We start from the raw sequence: 15,071 nt of genomic DNA, 5'->3' as shown, positions 1-15,071 counted from the left end.
CAGGAATAGCAGAGAGGTAGGTAACCTGTGCAGTCAAAGGCTGCAACAGGTACGGGAGAAGCAGTGGCAGCCTCTGTGTCTGCAGCACGACAGGGAGATGGACCAGAGGCTGTTTTAAGCTCTACACAGTGCCCTTTGGCAAGTTGGACTCTGACTCATCCTTGCTCCTTGACTGACAGGAGGCTGTCAGCGATTTGGTGTGCATGCCCATCAGCATTGTGCTATATGCTGCCCATTGAGGACGTCTTCTGAGTCCTTTGCAGCAGTATATACCTGTGATCTTTCCCTCCAGTGAGCTGGGACACCAACTTCTTCCTTCACATCTGGCCTGGCTGCAACTCCATTGTGACCCCCCCCCCCCCCCCCGGCCCCAAGTGTAGATTCTTACTCGACATTAGCCTCCAAGGTAAACGCAGGCCAATATTTGAGCTGATGGTTGAGCGTCAGTTCAAGTGACAGGACCTTTTTTTTTACTGCTGTGTGGCTGCTCTCTCTGCTCCTACTAGAGATGCTCTGGCTGGACATGTGGCAGCTTTCAGGTGTCTGAATGCAAGAATTCAGATGGGGAAGGTTACAAGGATTGAAAGCAGGAGGTCCATTGTTGCTCCAACATGCTTGCTCACCATGTGAAGGTGTGAGGGTGAGCTGTGGGTTGAGAAGGAACATAAGGCAAGAAGGTGATGTCATCCTCAATATTCTCAATTATGTTGGATGGTACCAATTTCATTGCAGTTGGCACTATGATGTGGAGAGTCATCTCCTCTGTATAGCTCCTCTGTATAGCTCTGATCTGCTTATTTCCATCATGTGCCACTGCAGGAGAAAGGGCAGAATATTAATGGTTGTGTTTTACAGATGTGCCTGCCACAGCTAAATAGCTGGAGGTAATGAGAGGTAGGTGTGGGCTGGCAGCATTGATAGGATGTGAGGGTGAAGTGGAGTATTTAGGTTTTATATGTATCACCTGAGTGCCAGGGAGTACTGGTGAGTATGTGATGAAGGTGAGGTGCATTGAACTGTGTGAGAGATTGAGAGTGTGGCACAGTGGAGATGTCATGTTAATATGCATTCACTGACCTTGGCCACTTGAATGATTCCATTAGACCTTTTGTGGCACCACCACCAGGTTTGCAGGTACAGTTGATGCATTGCCCTTCTCCCCGGGCCTCTGTTTTTAATCCCTTTGAAGGGTGATCCTTGAGGAGCTCCTGGCTCCCTGATAGGAGTCCCACTTTACCTTAACATTGAGCAGGGATCAGAAACTGTAGGTCGCAGCATGCCCTGCATGAATCGGGAGTGCGTAGCACATGCGCACTCCAGTATATGAAGTTCTTTGAGTCTCGGACTAGGGCCCAGTGTACCCACATGATAAAAAAACAGTGTGAAAATTCCAACCACGGGAACCAAGGCGGTGGGCAAAGGTGACCTGGGGGAGTTCAGAAACAGAAGAAGAACTTCCTCAAGCAGGAAAAGGTGCTGCTGGTAAAAATTCCAGGTGGTTAGGGCCTGAGAAGTCTGAGAGAGTTGACAAAGTCACTGGATCTGTGCTGGAAAGAGTTGAGGCTCAGAGAAATTCCTGGGAGCAGGGCACAGGTGAAAGACTGGCGTTCAGAGAAACTCATGGGCAGTGCCAGCTCAATGGAGCATTCAGTCCAATAAAGGGCTGAAAGTACAGCAGAAAATTAGAGGCTGAAGTGCAGACTCAGGAGTCCAGGGATATGTAGTCTTGGGAGATGTGATTGAAACCCTGGCAGGTGGACAGCCATTGAGGCAGGTGAGTCAGAGCGACTTTTGGAGGAAATTCAGAGGTCAGATGTTCGAAGCTGAAAACTGGAATCTCATGTGAGGGAGACAAAGGCCGGGATTCCCTTCTATCCGCCACCGTAGCAAAGTTCCAGATGCTATGGAGGGGAAACTCGCATTGGGCAAAATAATGGGAGTGGCGTCCGGTGCCGGTCCCGTTGCGATCCTCCAGTCCCATACTGGAGGTGGCATTGAGGTTCATGCCCTGCGCGGGCAGAAAGATGCAAATGGGTCATTTGAACCCATTGTTCCATGGTGCCAAGGGACACTGCCAGGGGGCAGTGCCAGGATACTGCCCAAGCATGTCCCTCTCCCTCCAGGGGTTATACTTAGCTGGGTTCCCTTGGCAGCATCCTTTCGATTAGTTCAGTTCAGGTCTTTATAAAACAGTTGGAAAACTCGTCAATGTGACGTCACATCAGCTCAGGGGGAATTCAAAATGTGGTGGGACGATGCAGCGAGGAAGCTTGCTAATTGTATTTAGATTTATTGAAATGAGGTTCCTGACGTTCCTGGATGGGAACCTCATTACATCACCAGCCGGGGGCGGGGAGAATCAGAAAAAGAGATATTGCTGGCAAGATTCTCGTTTTCCTAGTTTCACAATATTTTACATCCACTTCAACGTTTGCACTCACCGCAATAGCGTTTCACAACACAAAAACAGCCCATTCGGCCCATCGTGCCAACACCGACCATCAAGCACCTATCTATTTGAATCCCATTTTCCAGCATTTCATCCATAACCTTGTATTATAACTAATGCATTTTAAGTGCTCATCGAAAGGCTTCTTAAATGTTGTGAGAGTTTCCACCTCGCTATCACCAGTTTCCCACCACTCTCTGAATGAAAAGCTTTTCTACAAACCCCTCTAAATCTCTTGCTCCTTACCTTAAATCTATGCCCCCTGGTTAATAGCCCCTTTACTAAGGGGAAAGTTCCAGTGAGCAGGACATGGTAGGGTGCTCTTTCAGAGGCTCAATACAACCCCGATGGGCCGAATGGGCTCCTTCTGCACTGTAAGGATTCCACGATTCTATGGGCGGGTTTCTACGTCCCGCCGCAACAGATTTGTGGTTCAGCACGACGTCGGGTTTCTCCGTTCGCCGGCTGGTCAATGGGGTTTCCCATTGTGGGGCAGCCCCACGCCGTCGGGAAACCCCCGAGTGCCGGCAAAACGGAGAATCCCAACCGCGGAGAATTCAGCCCCATGCCTCTGTCCTGGTTGCATCTGCCATTTATTGTGCAGTGTAGTGTGTTTGACCACAGTTTGTCTGTAAATTCACATGGACCTCAGATTAACCATGAATATTAGAGCACAAGAACAGTATTGTAAATTGTTTTACTTTTCTGACCTTGAGTCGTAAAGTTTATTTTGTTTGTTCAAAAGCTGTGAACCTTGTGGTTTCATTTTTAATCTTTGTTTTAAACACAAAGTTACTGGTCCCTGTGCAGCCTGCCAAATGTTAGGGGGTCTAGTCTAGGATCATAACACTCCACGGGACCATGGCATCTCTCCTCATGTCCACGCACCGCAAACATCTCCAGGATCATATCCATGCTATGGAACCCTCTGACTGTCCTGTTGTTTGGTTTGCAAGAATTTCCAATGCAGCCATCCTTTGTGCAGTTTCCTTTTAATAGGCAGCAGTTCTTTGAGAAGAGCAGGCAGCCTGTATCATCTGATTGACCAATAATGCGAACAGCACCTCCTGCTGAACACACTGACAGCACGAAGAAGCAGAAAACAGCACTGAAAGCACAGAAGCCAGTGTCACACTCATTCAGATGAGCTGAATACATTCATATCGCGTGCTACCCACTTCGATTTGAACTAGCGTGTGCACTTGCAACTCACAACCCGTGCATCCATAAATGAGGGACATAGATTTCTAGACCTTTATCTGTTGTTCTAACGTCTTGGGTTGAATTTCCATCCCAAGGTGGGAGCAGATTTTGAGGCGCGAATGCTGAGAAAATTGCAGCAATGAGTGGAATGCCAATTTTCCTACATGATCCCTTCTCCCAATGATTTTGGTGGAGCCATCTTGTCAGGGTCGCAACACTATCCAAAAGTGGATTATAATTAATTTAGCCAATTTAGACACGTTAACTGAGCTTGTTGCTGGGTCGTTTGAGATTTTCACGTGATGCATGGAGAACACATTAATGAGCAGCGAGTCCGAAAAAAAGGGGTGACTGAACAGAGGGGAGTCATTCATGGATCCAGGAACCACTTCCCACACTGTTTTATACACAGAGAGGAGTCCCTGCTTTGGCACACAGTGGCCGTTGCATAAGCAGAACTCAGAGTGTTTCACTGTTGATAATGATGGAAGTCTCCACACTGCAAACTGCGAGGGTCACCGTCCATCTGTCGTCCCCGACTATGCTGTTCAGACTGAAAAAAATATTTCATTTGTTCTGTGCACTGGGTCTAATTCCCAGTCTCGGCATCGAACGCCTCAAGCTTACCTCATAGCGGCATATCTGCCACCTGTGGGGAGGCACCTGTGGTGAGGTCTAAACAAGGTGGGCCCGGTCCGGAGGATATGGCACCGCTTGCAAATCGAATTGACTCTCGTCGCCAGTGTAAGGTCTCAGACAAACAACCACTCGGAAGCGATGTCTGTAAGAAACGTTTGGTTTTATTCGGATTACTACACACTCATTCTGCTCTCTGAAGAGTCTCCCACACCCGCCCTAACCTGGGCTGGGGTATTTAGATCCCAGCAGTGCTTTGAATAGCGTGGGTTAGCTCCACCCCCTCATCTGGGTAGATTGTATTCAGGTAAGGCCGCAGGTACTCTGATGTTGCAGATGTCATGTGAGAGTACCTTTAAGAAATGGGTGTTTTTTATAGAATAACTGTAGTGGGTGTACCTTTAAGAAATGGGTGTTTATTACTGCAGTGATGTCAGAGTGTGGGTGGAGCTAGGCTGTCTGTCAGCTTTTAGTTTCACTTTGAGAAAAAGCTTGGGTGTGTCTGTGTTTTTTTGGTTTTGTTTCAGTGTTTGAGCTGCAGGCAGCCACAGAAGGTGTAATGTTGTTCTCTCTGCCATGTAAAGACTATCTCTAGATCATTTGGTGAATTCAGAGTGATAACTGTTCTCAGTAGTGAATTTAAACCTGATGTGCTTCTGTTAAAAGGTTTTTTATGTCTTATGGATGTTAAAAGGAAAGTTTAAGGATTACTTAGTGTTGTATTATTTGGGGGTTGTATTTGAATTGATGGTTGCTAAGATGTTCACTGTATGTTTTTAAAAAGGGTAACTTGATTTCATAGAATGAACATTGTTTTGCTTTAAAAAATACTGTTAGATGTCTGCTGCACCACACCTGTAGAGTGGGCCGTGTGCTCCCCATACCACAATCTGTTTAAAGTTGTGGGTCAGGTGAACTCCATGATACACTTTGGGGTTCTCTAAACCCTGGCCCATAACACAGATCCCTGGGCCTTATGTAGGTTTAGAACAGCATCTTTGCGTTATCGATGGTTATTCGGTCAGAGGGAGCACAGGATTGGCCAACAATGAAGATGCCTCCTGAGGGGTGTCATGCTTGGCACCATCCTTACCTGCTTGAGCCCTTTCATGATGAGCTTGCACGACAGAAGTAACCAGTAGCTGGCAGGGCATCAGTTGCTAATCCATACACCTTTACACCATCAGTACAACTGACCAGTCCGTGGTACAGAATATGACAATGTGCATTCAGTTCATGTGAACGTGATGTTCTTGCATCCACTCACCATGATGTCACATATGGCTCTTCGGGTGGCTTGGATTACTCTTTCAGTGGAGGAGCTCATGTGCTGTCATATCCCTGAGACGTTGCAGAATAAAGCTCATTATTGGACTCCTCCTTTCTCTGCGCAAGCCTTTGCATTGCCTCAGACATTTGTGGACATATCTATCATTGCTACTCCAGGAAGACCTGCCTTGTATGTGAATCCTGAGGTTCTGTGACTCCGCCCAGGTTTACATCCATCCTCCAAGGCTGGCTCCCCACAGCGACCTCAACATCCTCCCCCCCCCCCCCCCCCCCCCCCCCCCTCCTCCCCCGTTTGCGCGTGATGTTGATCCTCTTATGCCACCCATTCTAAACTCATGTGAGGCTCCACGAGGTGAGTGTGTCTGTACTGGTGAAGGGTTCACTTGGCGATGACAGTACTGTCTCGGACATATCTTCCTCCATTGGAGTAGCTGTCAATAACACAGTGAGCTGCTGAGACAGCTCCTCCACAACTGATAAGACTTTGGTTCGGATATCTCTTCTCTGTCAGTAGTTGCTTATGCAGAGCTGCTGCAGCCTATTATATAATCTTAATTGTCACAAGTAGTCTTACATTAACACTGCAATGAAGTTACTGTGAAAAGCCCCTAGTCGCCACATTCCGGCGCCTGTTTGGGTACACAGAGGGAGAATTCAGAATGTCCAATTCACCGAACAAGCACATCTTTCGGGCATGTGGGAGGAAACCAGAGCACCCGGAGGAAACCCACGCAGACACAGGAAGAACATGGAGACTCTGCACAGACAGTGACCCAAACCGGGAATCATAACTGTGACCCTGGCGCTGTGAAGGAACAGTGCTAACCACTGTGTTACCATGCCACCCATACAGTGGCGTGGGCTACACAAATAAGACCGTATCCCATCCCTTTCACAGATAGTAACTTGTTTTCACCCTCTCTCAGCTGGATGCCCATCACACTTGGATTTCCAAAAGACATTTGGTAAAGTGCCACATCAAAGACCAGTACACAAGATAAGAACACAGTTCTGACTCCAAACCTGAAGGCCTATCATCTGGCCATTGCATCGCCCTCAGTTGTTGTTGAAGTGTTCCCTGCACTGCATCCTGCTGTCTGCACTGTGGCTGTTCACCTTGTGAAGCACCTCCAACCATGTCTGCTTTTTCTGTCTGGTTGGCCTCCGCGTCTCTCTGGAAACAAACGCTCCTTCGGGATGCCATCAGCTCTAAACACACATCCAAGGAGGCATCGGCAAATAATGGGGTCGCTCTTAGATGGGTACATGCCATGCTGCTGCTGCACTGCATTCTGACCTCTACCTTCAGCCAGATGCCACGGTCTACAATCGTGGCTGCCGGGCTCCCTCAGAGGCCCTGGCCTCTGCATCCCAATCTTCAACCCGCCAAATATTCCTTGTTGGACTGTGAAATTGCCAGAATTGGGCATCTGCTTCAAAATACCAGAAGACCTCCAGCGACGACATTAAATCGGGCCACGAATTAAATGGACCAGACATCAGGGTCGTGACTCTGCAATCAAAACTCAGCCCTTTGTGTCTGTCGTTCTTCTCAGGGGAGGTGTAGGTGATGAAATGGCTCTTGCTGTTGTGATTTTATTTTGTACTTTTCCATCTAGTTTTTCTTGTGGCATCAGCATTCCTACCTTGCCCTTGCACTAATTGTTCGTTCAATTGTGGCCATAATCTATTTTCCACCTTTTAGGTTTTTTGTCTCCAACATTTCACTCTGCTATCCCTGACCTGCTGTATGTTTTTGTTTCACTTTCTCACTGTTTTTCTTTTGGTTCCCTTAACTTTCATCCTTTTACCTTCTCTCAGGAATTAGTTAGGGACCAGCCAGAGGACACGCTTCAGGAGTTCAGAGCTCCCAATTTATTCTAGCAAAGCAGCTCTCTGGGGATGCTTTTCAGCGAGGCTGAAAGCAAGACCATTATGTGAACAGATTGCAAACAAGCAAAGTCCTCTCTGCACTCAACTAGTAGTACAATGTGTATTAGGGTGGTGAAGGTAGAGTGTTCTCCTGTGCTTAAATGGTAGTATATTTAAAATAGATTTTAAATGGAATTGAAAGACCTTTAAAACACGTTATACTATTTTCAAGTCATCTTCCACAGTTCTGATACTTTTACAAGGTGAATGGAACAGGCAGAGAAAAATGGCTGTTATCTGCTTTGTTAGTTGAATCTCACGCTATCCTTTTATCTACTTAATTTTGGGCTTGACAACAATCAGTAACCTGACTTAACCACACTTCAGCTCTGATCTTAACCTGGAGACAGTATCAGGAAGGCAGGACAGAAGCGAGTGACACACCCCCTCAGCATCAGCTGTGAAGCTTGGCGATTTTACTCCCATGGTAATTCTGCCAGTCCCGGTCTGTTTCTTGCCTAGAATCCAGCAGGAAGTGGCAGGTAACAGCCAGAGGAGAGCAAAACGCTGAGTAGCAGGAGAATCAGGCAATTTGAGGATAGGAGTGGCTTTGATGACTTCAACAGAGTGGAAAGAGAAGCAGCCCAGTGTAAAGGAGGCCTCGGATTTCCTTCTGGGGCCTGAAGAGTTATTCTACACCTCCTGGTCCCATAATTTAGCTAGAAAAATGTTTTGAAATGTTTGCCTTCTTTGGCCTCTTGTTGTGCAGAACCACCTTCATTCTATACGTCTCTATATTTTCCCAATCAGGCCACCAGTTTAAATAGCAGTCAGGTCCCAGTGACACCATCAGAGCTCAAACTGCATATTTAATACAAGACCATGAGATTTCAGATTGGCGTCTTCCTTGTCTGCTCAGAAGAGCAGATTACAATTTAAGACCACGGGAAGCAAGTGGGACAACCATGGGGTCATCCACCGACTAATTTATAGCTGCAGCACACCCAGTTTCTGCAGAGTTAAAATCAATCCTTTAAAGACTTGAAGTACATGAAAACAATTCTGTGGTATTCTGGTGGGGAGAATAAAGCGGGGTTATAACCCAAGCGAGATACATTTGGAGAACATGGGCTGGATTCTCCGCAGCCCCGCACCAAAATCATGTTTGGCACGGGGGCGGAGAATCCACTTTTACGACAGGATCGGGCCCGGCAGGGGAGACATAACAGCTTCCCCAAACAGGTGAAGGGCAATCAAGATGTGCCAAGAAGAAGAAGAGGCTTTAAAAGTATTACATTTTCTTTGTGGGGTCATTATGTACAGCAGTACATATCCAGGTTCCACAGGGAAAGTTTAGATCTCCATTGCTCTGGACATTTACCATCCCCTCCTTTCTTATCATAAGAGCTACCTTAGCTGAATGCTGTTAGGCGGCTAAATTTAACTGAGCTTTTCGCGGGACAGCCCAATCAACTTCCATCCATTCCTGGCAGGACGTGGTACAGCAACACATTAATAATACTAGGAGTTAAAGCACTTTGGGTCCCTTTTCTGCTGCAATGGGTCAAATTCCATCATGCACATGCAGAAGACACTCAGAGTTAAAATCAGGGGTTCTGTGGAGAATTTTAACCGCTAAGAATGGTTGCATAGTTCAACATGTAACTTGTAAATCACAGCAGCAATCTGGCTCCAATATGTCCAGTTCCAAGTTTAATGAAGTCACATTTGCGCACTCGCCGAAGTAACCATCTGAATTAGTGAAGGTAGATAATTATTTATCAAGCAGGCATGCTCCCCACAACCCCCTCAAACAAACCTGCTTCCTTCCCCACAGATGTCTCCCCATTCTGCGATCCAATCTACCCACCCCACGATCCAATCCAATCCCCACCTCTTGTGATTTCTTCTGAACTTCAATCTACAATCCCTCCCAAGATTCTCTGCAACTCAACAAGGCTGCTTCGACAGCATCTTCCAAACCCATGACCCCTATCATGTAAAAGGACAAGGGCAGAAAATGCTTGGGAACACCATCACCTGCAATTCCGCTCCAAACTACACACTATCCGGACTTGGAATGATATTGGTGTTTCTTCGTTGTTGCTGGGTCAAAATATTCCCTTCCTTAGCACCGTGCGTGCTGCACCAAATGGACTGCGGTAGTTCACCAAAATCTTCTCAAGAACACTCAGGAATGGGCAATGAATGCTGACCTGGCCAGCGACACCCAGATCCCTTGAAAGATTTTTTAAAAAATCTACAGTGCAATACCAAAATCTTTCTAATGTAAACCATTTGTGTGTACTTTGAATTTACTGCCTAAATCCAAAAGCAGGTTATAACAATTCCAGGTTTTAACAGCGTGCTTCAGCAAAAAGAAAGAATTTCCAAAAGAGTAATTAAAAATTGAACTTACCTCAGACCTCATATCAATCTCATTGCTTTTTGCTTTTGAGTTATATGGAAAAAGCTCTCAGCCGTATAAATTGTAAAATTAAATCCAAAAGGTTCTGCAAACATCGCATCCCACAGGTTAAATCTAAATGCTCATTGAGTGATGTAATGTGCTTTGAACTGACTGTCACTTTGCCATGACTGGATCTCTTCAATTTCACTGATCAAAGCCTTCCCAGCTTATCAGCTAAACTGAAGAAGCTCTCTCCTTATAAGATAAGGTAAAGATAGAATCACCAAAGCCCTAGATGACGATAGGCTGCTTTGCACTTTGAGGGGGTGAGCTGACTGGGGGTGAATTAACCTGAGGATCACCAGACCTCAAGCAAGGGGCAAGGTTGAGAAGGTAGGGCCTTCATGAATAATCTCATATTCCTCATTGTACAATCACCTTGGTGACCCTGATGAGTTCAGGACAGGTAGGAAACAGGTGCGCTAGCTTTTAAATCCAAAATTGGAGTTAAAAAGTTCTTAATTTTCTTTTTATATCTCAGTTACTTATCTAACAGATCCTAGGGGTTAGCCACTTGTCTTTAATCCTGTTCCATTGAAACACGGTAAAGAGCAGGACAGTGGTGGGATCCCAACCCGACATCAATATGTGTTTATTTAACTCCCTGCCCGTACCAAAACTTGCCCTCCCTAGACCATAAAAATACAGCCAATTATTGCTACACTGGGGCTGTACTGAGACAAGTGGCTAGATTCTCCGATTCTGGGGCTATGTCCCCACGCCAGCTTGGGAACGGTGACATTTTATGCCAGAAAAACTGGTGCAAAACGGCCACCGATTCCCCGTTTTGCTGGGGTCTAGCATGCAGGCAGCGTAGAGCACCCAGCTCTAGCTGCCGATACACGTCGGAGAATTGTTGGGTCCGTGGCCGCGCATGCGCATGGCGGCAGCCTGCAGTGATCACGCCATGCTACATGGCGCGGCCACTCGCGGACCCGGCCCACAAAATAGTTCCCCCCTTCGGCCGGTCCGCGCATCCCGGATCAAACTCCCACAGTGCCCCCAGCTCCGAATAATGTCCCCACCTGCCTGGGGATCGGCCCTCCCCTGACTGTGGTGACGCTGGACTGAGTCCGCACCCGCCACACCGAGTTCCCGACGAGTCAGACCATGAGAGACCCACGGCGTCGGCAACTCGGCCAGTCGGGGGGAGGAGCATCGGGGGTGGGCCTCAGGCAATGTCCTGAAGCCGTCGATACATGGCGATGTGTACTCCGTGAGTATACAGCTTTGTAGGAAGCATCGCGAAAGCAGTGTCGCCCCCGATTTCGTTGTAAACTTGGTTTCTTCGGCTGGTCGCCGAATGCGATTTCGGCATTGGCGATCGGAGAATATGTATGGACAGCAGACAAATTCACTTCAGTGTGTTAACATCAGCCTCTGCTGAGGCATGCAATGACTCTAACTCCTACCTTCTTGGTATTTTCAATCCTTTTACAATACAATCTGGTGCTAGAGTGTTACTTTGTTCCGTTTCCAACTGAACTACGGTAGGTATCCAGTCTACAACAGACAGGGATGAAAGGAAACAGCTAGTAATGGAAAGCAATTACAACATGTCATGTCTAAAATTACCCCTAAACGGTATCTCAGATCTCCTTTTCTGAAAGAAATCTGTCCAATTTGTATTTAAATTAATCTGTTTCCTGAGAAAAGGGATAGTTATGGGAAGAACAAAATTTTTATTTGTTCACTTCCCAGAACAATGCCATAGGAGGTTAGCTTGAAAAATTGTAAATATGCTTTCAATTAGTCAGCGGGTGATGTGAACTATTATTTAAGGAAACTCGTTGACAACTGGATCTTAAATTCCAGGTGCATGAAAATGGGAACAAACCACTAAATTATATATATTTTTTCTAGGTTGGATTTTCTCTATGTTTGACATTCTGGGGTTTACGAAGTATAAATAAAATCTAACATCTACCAGTGGACATCAATGAACAACCTCCACAACAGCAACACCGCAACATGGTCAGCGTCAGCATGCCCTTGGGCACAATATTAAACATGATATGGCTCAACAGTCCACACTAATTATCAAAAAAGAACAAACTTTACTATGTACTATTTTAATGGAAAACAAGAAATATGTTTTTGACTGCAAATAACTGTAGTAGGAAATAAAATAATTCAACATGTTAGAATCAGAAATTGATAAGAATCATAAATTGTGGTATTTTGCAGTAGAAGATAGAATGAATTTATGTTGCAATATATACAGAGTATTAATTTTCTTGATACTTAATTCCAACTGTACTAAACTTTTCCAAATTTGAACACAGAGTTCATACTAACTAAGACGCTTGCTTTACATCACAAAAGACAATGGCTGGGATTCTCTGGGTTCCAGATTCTAAGTGCACACGCCAGTGGAGAATCAGGACTGTGTCCCACTGGGGCTAGGAGTCATCGTCTGGGTGGGAGTCACTTGGCAGAAATATGCAGAGCGCAGAACGCATCAGTTTCCCTACAATTACTGGGGTCAGGCCGCCATTTTGAACGAGCCCTCCTCCACAACGCAAATATTGACTTCCCTGCTGACAAGGGGAGCACTCCCAACCCCTCATGAAGGCGGATTATCCTTTCCCGCCAACCCCCCCCCACACCACAGGAATAAGGGATCAGCCCCCCCCCCCACAGCACTCAAGCATGAGAGTGACCCGACTCCACCTGACCCCATCAGTCCCCTCCTTCAACCCCCATCCTTCACCCACCCCCATCTTCAGCCACCCCCTTCCTCCCCCCTCCTTCAGTCCCCTGCCAGCGACATTGCCAATGGTGCACTGCCACCATGGCACTGACACCCAAACAGTGACTCCCTAGCCTGGCTTGATGGACCAATTCTACAATGATTTTTGCGGTTGGAAAAGAGGAAGTGAAACCACTTTGCTGTTTTAAAGTGTTCAGCTCTGTCAATCATAACAAGAATGTTTATAAATATTGCAGTTAGGGTCAATGGAGGGTACTTCAAATGCATTCAAGCAAGAAGGGAAAGATAAATGAACAAACCTCTTGTCTGCTGTGTTTAAACTATTAAGCTGTCAATCAAAGGCAAATTAAAGGTACCACACTGTGAAATTGAACGACTGCTCAGCATTTCAAAGGATCTCAGGGGTATTCAAGCCTTTTCAAATGTTGTCGGCTTTCTCGAAAGACTCTGACACCTCAGATAACAGCAATTTGAAAAACATAGGGCTTAGGAAGCAGATGTGAAGAAAGGGAAAGTGTTTCTGGCGTAATTCGTCACTGCTGTCTGATCTGCTCATCAGCTGTCAGGCAGAGCAGTTCAGAGTGAGAAGGTCACTTCAGAGTTTAAACAGGTCAAACCAGGATATCGACCTTGAACAGAGGATCGCCTGAGATCATCAGTTCAAGAATGATCTTCAAATCGCCCAGGGCTGAAGGATAGTCCAAATGTGAGACTCAACCCCCCCCCCTCCCCCTCCCGGGGTCAACCCCTTACCCACAGCCCAAGGCCATCCAACCCCATAGGACCTCTGCAGGCTGGCAGCGGAAGAGGGGCACATGAGCAATGTGCTGACTACCTTGACCATCAGGGTCCATCGCGCCATGACTGCAGTTGGCAATATTTACACCAAAGCCCACCGGGTGGAGTTCCTGCGATGCGGTCGGGACATAACGGGAGGGGGGGACGACAGATTTCGGCTTCCAGCCTATTTATTGCATTCTAATGAATGCAAATCAGCTGTTTGCATGTTGCTGCAAGGGTGGTAGGCCCACTATGGCCAGTGGGACAGGCCCAAGATTGGGGACAGGTTTGATGCCCACACCGATCCCATCTTCGACCCGATGTGGGATTCTCTGCCCGATTGGGCTTCCCGAACTTAATGGCAGGGAATGGGGAATCCCAGTCAATGACTGAAAACAGCAGGAGAATAAAGTAAGTAAAGACGCCATAGTCCCAAAAGGCCAGAGGCTGCTTTCCCCTTTGAAGGGTCGTGATTTATCCTGAGGATCACCACACCTAAAGTTTGATTGGAATATCACAACCTTCACAAAAAATCCTTAACTGTTAAAACATAATTCATTGCAAACCAACTCTTCATGAATCTCTGCAGCAATATGATTTAATTTGTACCTCAGTCTTGGAAATCTACTTTGTGTGTCATTCTTGTGTACTGTTTCACAAGATTCTGTGGTCCTTTTCTAAAAATAAATCAATCAGTCAAACTACTGGTGAAATGAGTAATTGGTATATTTCCAGATCAAAGTGGAGATCGAGCATTGGAAGGCAATCATAATTACATATTTAACTCTTGATTTCACCTTCCTCTGTAAAACCTGAGGCAAAATATTTATTAATCATCTCTACACCCTCAAGTAGAAGACGGTCCCTTACCTCTAAGGGACATTCTGATGATGATTTTAAAAGATTAGTAAAGATTTAGTTGTCGTTTATGTGGTTAGTGAAATAGATGTCTGTTTTTTCAACAAATTGATCACCTCAGGGGGTTTACTTTTTTTGAAGGTTTTGTGAGCAAAAATTTTTTTTCTCATCAAGTGTGTTTGAGTGAGACCTCTATTCGACTGCTAGAAACATGTGTTTTCCTTTTCATTTGCTCATGGCTCATGAGGCCTGACATAGAAACATAGAAAAAATAGGAGCATGAGGAGGCCATTCGGCCCTTCAAGCCCGCTCCGCCATTCATTATGATCATGGCTCAACATCCAACTCAATAGCCTGATTCCCCTTTCCCCATATATTATTTGATCAGCTTCGCCCTAAGTGCTGTATCTAACTGCTTCTTGAAACCATACAATGTTTTGGACTCAACTCCTTCTTATGGTAACAAATTCCACAGGCTCACCAACCTCTGGGTGAAGAAATTTCTCCTCATCTCTGTCCTAAATGGTCTACCCCAGATCTTTAAACTGTGACCCCTGATTCTGGACACACCCACCATTGGGAACATCTTCCCTGCATCTACCCTGTCCAGCCCTGTTAGAATTTTGTAGGTTTCTATGAGATTCCACCCTCATTCTTCTGAACTCCAGCGAATACAATCCAAACCAATTCAATCTCTCCTTGTACGTAAGTCCTACCATCCCAGGAATCAGTCTGGTAAACCTTTGCTGCACTCCCTCTATAGCTAGAACATCCTTCCTTAGATAAGGAGACCAAAACTG

At 46.1% G+C, this 15,071-nt stretch overlaps 1 protein-coding gene across 1 annotated transcript in view; it reads left to right on the top strand.

Annotated features, from left to right (window-relative positions):
- agmo (alkylglycerol monooxygenase) overlaps positions 1–14,117 on the top strand; it is a 552,459-nt gene extending 538,342 nt beyond the window's left edge. The window contains exon 13 of the mRNA XM_072509152.1: positions 11,784–14,117. Coding sequence (XP_072365253.1) covers positions 11,784–11,840 — 57 coding nt within the window. The 3' untranslated portion in view covers positions 11,841–14,117. The remainder of the gene's footprint in view (positions 1–11,783) is intronic.
- The last annotated feature ends 954 nt before the right edge of the window (positions 14,118–15,071 follow it).

The sequence above is a fragment of the Scyliorhinus torazame genome, chromosome 6 (assembly GCF_047496885.1).
Source record: "Scyliorhinus torazame isolate Kashiwa2021f chromosome 6, sScyTor2.1, whole genome shotgun sequence".
NCBI classification, from domain to species: domain Eukaryota; kingdom Metazoa; phylum Chordata; class Chondrichthyes; order Carcharhiniformes; family Scyliorhinidae; genus Scyliorhinus; species Scyliorhinus torazame.
Note: the sequence above shows the minus strand (reverse complement) of the source record. Positions and strands in the feature narration are given on the sequence as shown.